The 13,360-nt window shown below is 48.7% G+C and overlaps 1 protein-coding gene across 6 annotated transcripts in view; it reads left to right on the forward strand.

Moving 5' to 3' along the window:
* LOC119965268 (kelch-like protein 3) overlaps nucleotides 1-13,360 on the forward strand; it is a 156,640-nt gene that overhangs the window by 53,794 nt on the left and 89,486 nt on the right. For all 6 annotated transcript variants that reach the window (XM_038795785.1, XM_038795780.1, XM_038795781.1 and 3 more), the window contains one exon: nucleotides 974-1,136. In XM_038795785.1, the coding sequence (XP_038651713.1) occupies nucleotides 974-1,136 (163 nt within the window). The remainder of the gene's footprint in view (nucleotides 1-973; nucleotides 1,137-13,360) is intronic.

The raw sequence follows: 13,360 nt of genomic DNA on the forward strand, positions 1-13,360 counted from the left end.
TGACAAACGAGTTGCGAACTTACAGTATTCTCTGAGAGGAGATTTGCCGCGTTGTGTCTTTGATTGCTGAGCATTATAAAATGAGATTTAACCATTTGTAGTAGTTTGTATTTCCACTACGTTGGGATTAAAACAATGTTAGTCTCTTGTGCTCGCCTCAGTTAAATACAATAGGATAGGTTTATTTGTGTTGTGTATCTGACATCATGTTAATCTGTTGGAATGAGACGTTGGGCAGGATTCTTTGACCCCGCACCGGGTCGGAGAATCGCCGGCGGGCCGCACGAATCGCGCCACGCCGCCCTGACGGAGAATCGGCGCCATTGGCGCTGGCGTGGTTGGCGCGGTGCCGGTCGTGGGCCGCTGTATGCGACCAGCCCAGCGATTCTCCGGCCCGGATGGGCCGAGCGGCCGTAAGAAAAGAGCCGAGTCCTAACCTGCTCTGGGCCAGTAGGACCTCGGCATGTAAGGGTCAGATGGCGGCTTTGAGGGGGGCCACTGATGTGGCCAGGCCCGCGATCAGGACCCACCGATCGGCAGGCTGGCCTCTGTGGCTGGGAGTCTCCTTTCCTACACGCCGGCCCCTGTAGTCCTGCGCCATGTTGCGTCGGGGCCGGCGCGTTGAAGGAGGCCACTGCGCATACGCACGTTGGCACCGGTGCCACTGCACATGTCCTCGTTGGCGCCGGTGCAACTGCGTATGCGCGGGTCCCGCGGCGCACAGTTCGTGCCGGGATCTGCAGCTGGAGTGGCGCAAACCGCTCCAGCGCCATGCTGGCCCCCTGGAGGGCCCAGAATTAGTCGTGGGAGTGGCCAGTTCACGCCGTTGTAAAACGCGACAGCATTTACGATGGCGTGGACAGTCTGTCGCGGGATTGGAAAAACCCGCCCCTTTTTTCCCCCACACAAGGGGCCACACAGTATCCAGGAGCTGGAGTTTGAATCTCATTTGCTTTTCTTCTTTGCCTTTTAGGTGCTTTTGCCCGCAGCCAGTCTGTTACAGCTAATGGATGTGAGAACCGCTTGTTGTGATTTTCTACAATCCCAGTTGCATCCAACCAACTGTCTAGGAATTCGAGCATTTGCAGACGTTCACACGTGTACAGAGCTGCTGAATGAAGCCAATGCATATGCAGGTGGGCACTCTTCACTTTGGTTTCATTAAATCCACAAAGCAAAGCACAGAACAATATAAACTCTTAAACCTAGATTTTGAAATTGTAACCCAGTTTTGACCCAGTGACATAGTTTTATTCAAAACCAAAACAATGCAGATACTGGACATCTGAAATAAAATCAGAAAATGCTGGAAATACTCAGCAGGCCGGGCAGCATCTGTGAGGAGAGAAACCAAAGTTAATGGGCGCGATTCTTCCAAAGGGAGACAAAGTGCCGACGCCGGAGTGAAAACCGGAGTGTTTCACTCCGGCATCGGAGACAGCTCCTCGCCCCCTATTCTCCTACCCCCAGGGGGCTAGGAGCGGCGGCGCGTCAATCTCGCGCGCCGGGCCTTGACGCGTCAAAGCGGCGCTGCCTGAATGACGCGGCCGGCGGCGCCTAAATGACGTCACATGCGCAGGTTGCCCGGCGCCAACCCGCGCATGCACGGTTGCCGTCTTCCCCTCCGCTGCCCCGCAAGACATGGAGGATTGATCTTGCGGGGCGGCGGAGAGAAAAGAGTGCGTCTTTCAGAGACGCCGGCCCGACGATCGGTGGGCACCGATCGCGGGCCAGACCCCTCCTGAGCACCCCCCTGGTGCTCTATTCTCCCTCCGCCCCCCCCACAGGCCCCACACGCAGCGGTCGCGCGCTGTTCACGCCGGCAGCGACCAGGTATGGTTGGCGCCGGCGTGAAACGGTCGTATTAGGCAGGCCGCTGGGCCCATCCGAGGGGAGATAGATATAGGACAGATGTCAGAGGTAGGTTCTTTACTCAGAGAGTAGTAAGGGCGTGGAATGCCCTGCCTGCAACTGTAGTGGACTCGCCAACACTAAACGCATTCAAATGGTCATTGGATAGGCATATGGACGATAAGGGAATAGTGTAGAGGGACTTTAGAGGGGTTTCACAGGACGGCGCAACATCGAGGGCCGAAGGGCCTGTACTGCGCTGTAATGTTCTATGTTCTATCCTTGTAACCCTACCCAACCTACACATCCCTGGAAACAATGGCCAATCTACCTAACCTGCACATCTTTGGACTGTGAGAGAAAGCCGGAGGAAACCCACGCAGACACGGGGAGAAAGTGCAAACACACAGTTAGTCACTCAAGGCCGGAATTGAACCCGGGTCCCTGGCGCTGTGAGGCAGCAATGCTAACCACTGTGCCGCCGTGCCGAATATTGTCACTTCTCAAATCAATGCCCATCTTTCCTTCAATTCTATGCATCCCACTCGTTACTATAGTTACAAATGAGATTCTTTGTGCCTGCCATAACCTATCCGTCCCTATCCTTCTCAACATATCTAGCCTTTGAAATGGTTTATCATGCCATCTTCCTCCACAGTCTTTCCTCCTCCATACAGCTAAGTGGAACCTCCCTTGCATGGTTCCATTTTCAGCTATTGAACTGTGGCCAGAGCATTACCTGCAGTGGCTTTAATTTCCACCCCTAACCGGTTGGCTTTGGAGGATGTGTCCTTGCACTCCTCTTCTATTTCTCATGTCAGTGCTGCCCCTGGTCCGAAAACATCATCATATCCACAGGTAAACTTTTAAACATATTTTTATTGAAGCTTTTTAATTTTTACAAATAAAGCAGCACACCCTCAAAACTGGTGCAACGCAGCATAAATGCTTCACCATACATGAATACGGAAAAAGGCAGGAGAACACCAACACAGTTGGTTCAGCTTAATCATTAAACTAGGTGCCTCCATTTATACAAGGAAAACCAATAAACAAATAAGCTATAGGATGGGGAGAAGAGGATAAAGGCATGAAAACATGGTAAAATGGTGCACATATCCACGTGTAACAAGTTCAAGCCAATGCTACATAACTTATGGAAAACTTTGTCGGAGCAAAGCAGACATTGTGGAACCTACATACTTGAGACAGGGGTCCCTCATGTTATGGAATGCGTCCAATTTAGAACAGAGTATACAAGTTAGGAACTCCATTGGGATACATTCACTGATAATTTTATGCCAATTCTGAATTAAAGGAGATTTATCGCTAATCCAGGAGCGAAGGATGTTCATGCTGCAAAAGTTTGATATAATACTGCCTTTTTTACTAGCGTCAATAATTATCCTACCTAGATTCCCCTGAATTAGGAACAAAGGATCTAATTCTTGGGCCGTACTGAATATCTTCTCAAGCTCTAACCAGACCCATAGGATTTAATTTTGGTACTGGACCATACACACCGTATGCAGTCTCCCTCAACTTCCTTGCACTTTTGGCACAGCGCGGAAGGGTCAAACCTGTGTCGCAAGCTTGGTATGATATGCAGATGGTGTAATATTTTGAACTGAGTCTCTTTCATTCTATTACAGACTGAGATTCTATTGGCACTTTCCCATCTATTTACCCAAGTCTTCTCATCAATTCTCACTGCAAAGTCTTTTTCGCAAGACAACAAGGGTTTCCAACATACTCACTGAGGATCTAAAACATTGATTAATTGCTTACGTTCCGTATATATCAGGATTTTTTCCACTGGGGAGACAGAAGCACATGACAAAAATTTGTCTTATTAAGGATAAAGGCCCGGATTCTCCGAGCCTCAATCTTGGGGGGCGGGGAGATCCGTCACCTAGGATGGCCAGGCTCGCGATTTGGGGCCACCGGTCGGCGCGTGGGCGCGATCTGGTGGGGGGCTTATATTGTCGGGGATGGCCCGCTGTGTGGGTCTGTCATGTTGCGCGGGGCCCGCCACCACGCACATGCATGGACTCGCGGCCGGAAGTACAGGGTCCTGTATCGGCAGCCAGAGCTGCATGGACTACTCCGGGGCCCTTCTATCCCTCTTCATAACGGAAAATCACTCTGGACTTTCTTCAGGAAAGTCCAGAGTGATTCACGCCAGTTTTCTCGCGTTGTGGGGACACTGCCCCATTATTAGAGAATTCTGCCCCATGTCTTTGAGTTGCAGATATTTGAAAAAGGAGACTCTGGGAATTTGAAATTGTTGGCCTAGCTACTCAAAAGATGACAAGGAGGCACCTCTAAACATATCGCCCACCTACAATATCGGCAAGGAGGACTAACAGTGCTGGTGCCACTTAATAGATGCGAGTAAGGGGGGGATGTTTGCCCCATAGAAATGTCGAAAGGAGGAGGTAGCCACATTACCCAAAAAAGTAAATGGGAAATTGGCAAAGGAATAGGTCTCCCTTTAAGCCTCCCCAATGGTATAGCCTCAGACTTTGTAAAATTACTTTCATAACCCAAAAAAAGGCTAAATCTACCCACAATATCAATTATGATGGGAACAGAAACGTCTGGTTTAGATACAAATAGCAACACATCGTCCACGCATAGCGTAATCTTATGTTGCTTCCCTCCAGTGTGTAGCCCCAAAACCCGGATATCCTGTCTAATTGCCTCCATTAGGGGTTCAATAGCTATTGTGAACAGTAACGGAGATAATGGGCAACCTGCCTTGTCCCTCGTTGGAGACAAAACTGATCAGACCGGAAGTCATAGTAAGAATTGCCGTCGGGGATTTTATAAAACACTTGTATCCACTTAATAAACTCCCCTCCTAACCCGAATTTCTGCAGCGCATAAAATACATAATTCCTTCCCACCTGTTCAAAAGCTTTTTCTGCATCCAAGGAAATCACCAACCCATCTAATATCTGTTCTTGAAAGACCTGAATGGCATTTAATGATCTTCTGACATTGGTACACACATTTCGGCCCTTTATGAATCCAGTCTGATCGCCCTGGATGATCATTGGAGAATTCTTTCTGGGCCTTGTGCCAACACCTTGGACAACAATTTCAAATCTACATTCAGGAGTGAAATTGGCCTATAAGACACACACTCTTCAGGATTCGCTTTATGGAGCATCTGCGGCAGCAGATCTGCTTCAAATGGGTGATCAGACATGCTAATCAGGTGCATCCATTCGCAAGTCTTCAAATTCCTGATAAAATTTCCATCCAAAACCATCGGCCCTGGGGCCTTATCAGATTGAAGCTCCCTTTCGGGCAAGAGCCACTTCTTTAGAAATAGGAGCATTCAGGGCTGACCTTTGGTCCTCTGAGATTGTTGGGAGTTTAAGGGAGGAGCAAAAACACTCCATAAGTGTCAATGCATCCCCAGACAGATCTGTTTCATATAAATCGACATAGATACCTTTAAATGCCTTGTTAACATCCTCTGTTTTCGCCATTCTATTAGCCTTGGAATCCAGTGCAGAACGAGTAGACCCTCTTTCTAGTAAGAAAAGCCAGGTATCTACTTTGTTTGTTTCCAAACTCATGTAACTTTTGTTTGGCAAACTTTAAACTCCTCTCAGTATGCTGAGTCAATGAGGAGTCCAGCGCAGATCGGATTGCATAAAATTCTTTCAGAAACAAATGTTTAGGATTCCTGCTACACTTCCTCTCTGCTTTGGCCAATCTTACTTCTAACCAGTGCTGTCGCTCCAGCATTTTAAACCTTTTGTTGGCTGTATATAAAATGACTGGACCCCTAGCATAAACTTTACAGGTTTCCCATACATAGAGGGGCTCACATTAGAGAAGGAATTGACTGAGTAGAAGAAAATATGAGGTAAAGTATGATCACTGAGCAAAGATGCGTCAAATCTCCCAAGATCTAAATCGTGGGGGCCCCCTTGAATAGAAATTGCAGGACAACAGGTGCATGGTCGGAGATCACAATACTACCTATAGAGCAGGAAGCCACTGAGTGTAGGATTGTTTTTGGCATGAAGAAATAGTCAAGTCTAGTATGATACAGATGGGGAGCAGAAATTAAAGTGAATTTTTTATCCTTAGCGTGCAGTGTTCTCCACACATCAACATATCCCACCTCCGTGCAAACTGATGCTAAAGCCCTTGCCTGTTGGGTGGGGGGATTTCTGATTACTGGGAGTTTGTCCACCAAAGGGTTAAGTTGAAGTCCCCACCTATAAAGGAATTAGCAGATACCAATTCAGCAAAGTCCATGAAGACTTTAGGAACAAAATCAGGGAGGTAGTTCTGTGGATCATATACATTCATGAATATGAAAATTTCCCCACATAAAAGTCCCTTGACAATCACATACTTATCCCCCTTATGCTTCACACAGTCATCCATGTATATTTTTATTGACTAACACTGTGACACCCTGCACCGTATACTGGTCAAGAACAAAGTGAAAAATACCTCTCCCACTCAGTCCCTCATCAACTTTAGGTGCTCCTGTCATCTAAGTGAATGTCTTGCAACAAAGCTATGTCAACTTTCCCTTCTTTAAGGAAAGACAAAATCTTTTTATCTCTTAATAGGAGGATGTACTCCCCGCACATTCCAGGAGCAAATTTTCGAAAGTAGCTATCGCCATTGCTCATTTAGCCAAGGAAAATATAGAGATAATATTTTCACTCCCTGGTCAGGTGTGCACCAAAACATACCTCCCCCTACTCCAATTACACCAGAAGCACCAATGACGCTTTATAAAGTATTTTTCTCAGATATGAGACCTGCCTGTACCTTTGCAGGAGCCAGTTAGCAAATCTTTAACCCAAAAATAAAAAAATCTACAAAAAATTCGCAAAGCAATTAGTTCCAAGGGGGTATTCCTCACCACATGTGAGGATCCATAGGGCTAACCCTATAAACTTTCCATCATTACACCCAGGAGTATTTCTCCTCAAAAAGTAGGAGATAAGATGTGCTACAATAAAAAAGAGTACCGGATGCCCTTTCCATATTCTATCCCCATCCATTAGGACTTAAACCACTCGCCCACCTCCCAGCAGTGGCGCTACTTATATTTGTCATGATTAAGGCAAGGAGACCATAAAGTATAGACTCCCACCATAACTATACGGATCAGAAAAAAAGACGGAATCACACAGCCCCAGTACTACACAGTTTACTCCTTAGCTGCTGAGGGGTGTTTTCCATTCAAAACAAATGGAAGTCTTTGATATCCTTAAGGATAAAACATTCATTATAGTGGTCAATTACCAACACATTCTGTTAACATGATAAATAATAACAAACGATCAAATGGAAATTTTAATAAAAAGGAATATAGTCCAGAGTTTACAGTGAACTGCAGAATGTTACTCCAGATTATTGCCTTCCACGGAGTTCACAAAAGCCAAGGTATTGGCCGGATTGTCGAATGTCTTTTACAGAATTATCGGATACTACCCTCAGTGTAGCAGATAAAGCAGGGCTTAATTCACTCCTAACTGTCTTGAGTCATTTTATAACATTCTCAAAGCCTCTGTGCTTTTGTTGCGTCCCACTAAGAAATCTTGGAAGAAAGAGATTTTGCGACCTCATAGAGCAAGGCCCCATTATGCCTCTCCCCTTCCAACTCTTTAGTGACCTCCAAAGTTATTAAAATGAATAATTATATGCCGGGGACACTGATTGTCCTGAGGTTTCAAAGACAGGATATGATGTGCCCTTTCTAACTTAGTAGGTCCAGCTTTCGTGTCCCGCTTAAGAAAATGTGGCAGCCAGCTCTCAAAAGAATTTAATGGGGAGATTACACTCCCTTTCTGGCAAACCGACGACCCGGACATTTTTCCTCCGGCCTCGGTTCTCAAGATCATCCAGGAATTCTGAAATACCACACAGCAGATTTTCCACTGATTGCAAGTGGGCCTCAACTGTGGAAGTTAGATGATCGTCAATAAGGATTCACTCTTCCACTTCATTGAGCCTCTAGCTAGTATTCTGCAGTTCAGCCTCATGAACACTGATATTCTGCGCCAACAAGCGCAGTTTATCATCAATGACTTTAACAATATTAGCGGCTGTAATGCCTTTGAGAGAGCGGATCGAGAGCCGTTCGAGGACCAAGTCGCCATATCGAGGAGCTGGCTCCACCCCAGTTGCTTCTGACTGCTCTCTCTGGTCAACGATTTTCTCAGGATTCTTCGCCGTTTTATCACCAACGCTTAACCAGAAATCTTCCAGGGACATAATATGGAGTATTCGCTCCCGGTGGCCATCAAGTCCCGGAATGGCACTTGAGCCCTGAGCTTCTGACTCCGAGGTAGGGACACTACCCACTGCACCACAGGACCTCCTGCAACCACAATGCACCTCCCATTTAGGAGATGCAAGCTAGTTTTAATAGTGCTGGCCATGCATGACATTAGGTCCTTGCTCTTGCATCCAGCCAACCAACATGCGGAAATCATTTATACCAGTAGGCAACACAAACATGTCCTGCTGCCTGCATTTCAGTCAGTAGGCTCAGGTTAATCATGTTTCGCGATCTCTGCCTCCCGTTTTGGGGGTGTTTAGCCCCTTTTGTCTTCGAGAGAACATATTCTTTTCAAATCCTGAAGGAAAATACAATATTCTGTTTTAGGTACCCTAACCTAATGACATAAAAACATTAGGAAAAAAATGAATTCAAAGTTTTTAATTTTGCCAAATTGTATTTGGTGACGCTCCTCCTTATTCAGTCAAAAGCACTGTTGAAATGCAAGTTGGTGTGGTAATGGTAATAGACGATTAGCTGTGATTGTTCAATAGGTTTGCAAAGAAACATTTAAATTCAGTCGCAGAAAGACACATAGTTGCTTTGTAACGGAACATGAGTTGGAAAATGCATTACTTGAACCGATATTTACAACTTGGACAGTTCTATGGAGAGGGAGAAATGAAAATTGACTTCAATGCTCTGGTTAGATAGGGAAAGGAAAATCAAGCTGTTTCCACTCCTGATTGAATTTAAACTGCAAGGCATGACCTCCAAAATACCTCCACTTATAATCATATTTTTGTTGCAAGTTTCGACAATGCCGGTGCATGGTTGCTTCTAATGTAACGTTTTGTTTCCTCTCGTGATAGTTTGTGCACTGTTTTATTCACAAGTTACTATTGTATGTCCCAACAAAATGAGATTATTTGTCTATAAACTTCTCACCTTTCTTTGGTGCGATAAAATACATTGAATTGGTTTAAACAAGTTTTACTGAAAAAGTGATTTAATTGTGAATAAATTATTCACGTTGTGTGACTTTGTGCTCCGAGGTGAATTTCTATTTGGTTAGCAAATAGGAAGCAATTTCTTGAATCTAACTGGTCTGCTGCAAGTTCTGTGATACTGTAGGTCGATGTTAATGGCACTGAGTCTTCTGTAATACATGATTTTACATGCACTACATGATGCAATTAACATTCTTTGGGTTTTGTTCAACTCTTGAAAGCCTCCCTGGCTTTTACTGAAATCAATTTTTAAAGTATTTTTTTTAAACCAATTTACAATTATTGTATTGAAATTCTGAATAATAGTGTGTTTTTCCCTTGCTAGAAGGGAACCGCTGTCAGTTGAGGACAGGTTTTGATTCAAAGTTTAAGGTGAGAGAAATCTAGCTATTAGTCGATTTAGTACCTGATATATTAAATCACTGCAGTGCATCAATCCATGAAGTAAGTGTTATACTTAGCATCTTAAGTATTGCTTAAACTCTGCGGTACTCTGCTGAAGCCAGCCTTGAATACATCTATTTCCAGTTTAGCCAGAGGTAGTGGATGAGGAGGGAGATGGAAATGGTGGCAAGGAAACCAATTCTCCGGCCTCGTTACACTCGCGTTCAAATGTAACAAGTCCGGTGAATAGTCCGGAGAGTCCAAAAATGGGATCCGTGCCAGGCGCCAAACAGTTTGCGATGCAATCGGCCCGCTCCCATAAGCAAACTCGGGATCTTGTCATAGTGTGGAGAGAAACCAAATATCACCACTTAAGCCCCATTTTCATACAATTAACGAGAGCCACCCCATATCCAGTGACCTCCCGTAATTCAGTGGCCTCCCCAGCAGGTGCTTACTTTGGCGCCGATTAGTACTCCTTTTGAAAGAAGTGAACCTGGCAAAGGGCTTCAGTGGGGAGCCGAGGAGCCACCTTTGTTCACAGGCAAAGAGCCCGGGGGTGCTGAGCTTGTCACCACAGTAAAGGTGAGGGACTCTGTAGGGGGTGGGGGATCCTCAGCAGGGGTGGGCCACCATGGTGGGCGTGGGGTGGGGGTTGGATGCCTGGAGTTGATGGGCAAAGGGTCCGCGGGGCATACCACACTGCGGAAGGAAGTGACAGAGACATCATAATGGTTTTGTGAAAAGGTGTTGTACAAACCCCACTCCCGATGGTGCCCTCAGTGATCCTCAATGTGCTTTGCCTTCCTAGCTCTACTGCTATGTCTTGGTGTTTGCCCATGATGCACATCAGACGTGGAGATAGCCAGCTGCTTTCCTCATCCCGTAGCCTTCAGGCGGGTGTCCTCTGGGGGCTCTGGGGCCAGAGGGCCCTGGCTCATTGGCTGTGGCACATGCAAAGCCTGTCCCGGGTGCTGGCTGTGAGACATAACCTCATCGGGGTGTAGAACTCGGGGGAGCTGGTGGCCAACATCCACAGTCCATGGACAGGTCCGAATTGCCACCCGGCAACCCCTCCTCCTGATCGGTGCCCTTGTTGCCCTGGGGTCCACCTTAGGACAGTGGGTCAGCTGGTTTAAGGCCCTGCTGACCGTGCATCATCTGACTCTGCCAGCCCTGGCGGTTCCACATGGTCTGCACCATTGGCGATGCTCCTCAGTGAGTGGATCATGGCCTGCAGCGTCTCGGCAATACCCATCTGAGAGCGGGACATGTCCCGCAGAACATCAAGGTCGGCCTGGTGCTGGGTGACATCCCCCAACGAATCAGACATTTGGCCGAGACCCTCAGCCATGGCCATCACCGACTGCGCGGCACTTCGGAAACCTTTACTCATGGTGCCAATGTCGTACACCAAGCTATTCACTGTGGTCACCACGTAGCAGTGTTGGCATCGGTACCACTCATTGCCAGCGAGATCTCCTGTGCCTGTTGCCTCTGGGACTCCTCCAACCGGCTATGGATCTGCTAGAGTGACGCTAACATCTCCCTCTGAATGCCCAGGTTGGTCCCTATTGTCTCCATCAGCTCCGAGTACCTCTGCCCCACAGGCTCAGCACTGGCTGGGACCCAGCTTGGTCCTGGGATCCAGCAGCCCTCTGACTGCTGTCTCGCCGGGGGTTCCTGCCTCCGCCTGATGTGCATTATCAGTGGTGTGGTGCTCACCAGATTGTGCCCCAGACGCGTGCCCACTAATATGTCCCACCGAGGTGTGTGTAGCTGGGCTTGTGGAAGGTGGGGATAACAGCTGTGCCACGATTATGGTTGCATCCTCGGAGCTCTCCTCCGATGTTCTCCTCGGAGTCAGGAGAGGCCCGGGATGGGCCGCGCCATCGGCTGGAGGACCTACGGGAGAATGGACATGTGGTCAGTGGGAGGGATGGGTCAGTCTGTAAGGCAGTCAGTACTCTCATTTGACAGGTCCTCGTGGTGGAGCCCGGCGGTTCTTTTCCTCTGCCAGCTTCCGCGTGGCTGACCGATCAGTCCTGGGCCACCCCAGTCACCTCCAGGGATCGCACCTAGAAGGAAGTGAGGATTCCTATGTCTGGCACCCCACCGCCAGTCTGGGCCCTCCCCTGATGATTATGGGAGCTTTTCCTGAGGAGACACAGAGAGGCATCTTTAGCCACATGCATGGTTCACAGTGGTGGGAAAGAGGGTGTGAGCGAGGGTATGGGGGGTTGAGGGGGGTGGAGGAAGGGCAGGGGGTCGCATGAAGAGTTGGGGGGGGTGGATGCTCCCTTGGAGGGGCATTGGTGTCTACTCACCTGTGCTGCCCCGTGTAGACCTTTTGTCGGCACTGAAGGCCAGAACTCCTGGTCACACTCCCCGAGCTGACAGCTGCCGCCATCTCATCCCAGGCAGCAGTGGCTGCCTTGCGGTTGATTCTATGGGTGCCCCAGGGAAACAGGACATCCCTCCTGGCCTCCACTGCATCTAGGAGTCTGCCCAGGTCAGCATCTCTGGATCTTGGGGCCGTCTCCTGGGCACCATTGTTGCGAGCTTGGCTGAGCAAGTGAAGCTTAAGTGCTGCACGACCTTGTTAGCGGGGGGGGGGGGGGGGGGGGGGGGGGGGGGGGGGCTGGCGGGCGCAGTCCCGGCCAATCGGCTGGCGAGCCTTTATTTGCGCTGAGAAGCCCGTGAGGCCTCATTAAGTGGACCAATAACGTTACATTTCTTCGCTGCTTCACTGGGCCGAGTGCCAGGAAGCTCGCGGAAATTCCCGCTCACTGCCACACTTAGAAATTTTGCTGGAGATTTGCGCCCCAAGAGTGTGGCAGGGATTTGAACATAATTGTTTCAGTATTTCCCATATTTAATTGGAGGCATTTGAGGCTCATCCACTACTTGGATTGGATTGGATTTGTTCTGTTTCACGTGTACCGAGGCACAGTGAAAAGTATTTTTGCTGCGAGCAGTTCAACAGATCATTAAGTACATAGAGAGAAAAGGGAATAAAAGAAAATGCATACCAGGGCAACACAAGGTACACAATGTAACTACATAAGCACCGGCATTGGATGAAGCATACAGGGTGTAGTGTTAATGAGGTCAGTCCATAAGAGGGTCATTTAGGAGTCTGATAACAGCGAGGAAGAAGCTGTTTTTGAGTCTGTTCGTGCGTGTTGTCACACTTTTGTATCTCCTGCCCGATGGAAGAAGTTGGAAGAGTGAGTAAATTGGGTGGGAGGGGTCTTTGATTATGCTGCCCGCTTTCCCCAGGCAGCGGGAGGTGTAGATGGAATCAATGGATGGGAGGCAGGTTTGTGCGATGGACTGAGCGGTGTTCACGACTCTCTGAAGTTTCTTGGGGTCCTGGGCTGAGCAGTTGCCGTACCAGGCTGTGATGCAGCCTGATATGGGCCGGGATTCTCCCCTACCCGGCGGGGCGGGGGGTCCCGGCATGTTGGAGTGGCGTGAACCACTCTGGCGTCGGGCTGCCCCAAAGGTGCGGATTATGGTTGCACGGTTGATCTACACGGGGCAGCACAGGTGAGTAGACACCAATGCCCCTCCAAAGGAGCATCCACCCCCCCCAACTCTTCATGCGACCCCCTGCCCTTCCTCCACCCCCCTCAACCCCCATACCTTTGCTCACGCCCTCTTTCCCACTGATGGTGAAGACCATGGCGAAGGCGGAAGGAAAAGAGTGCCCCCATGGCACAGGCCAGCCCGCCAATTGCTGGGCCCTGATCGTGGGCCAGGCCACCGTGGGGGCACCCCCCCCCCCGGGGCCAGAACGCCCCCCCCCCCCCCCCCCCCCCCCCCCAGGACCCCAGAGCCTGCT

This window comes from Scyliorhinus canicula, chromosome 4 (genome assembly GCF_902713615.1).
Source record: "Scyliorhinus canicula chromosome 4, sScyCan1.1, whole genome shotgun sequence".
In the NCBI taxonomy this organism is placed as follows: Eukaryota; Metazoa; Chordata; class Chondrichthyes; order Carcharhiniformes; family Scyliorhinidae; genus Scyliorhinus; species Scyliorhinus canicula.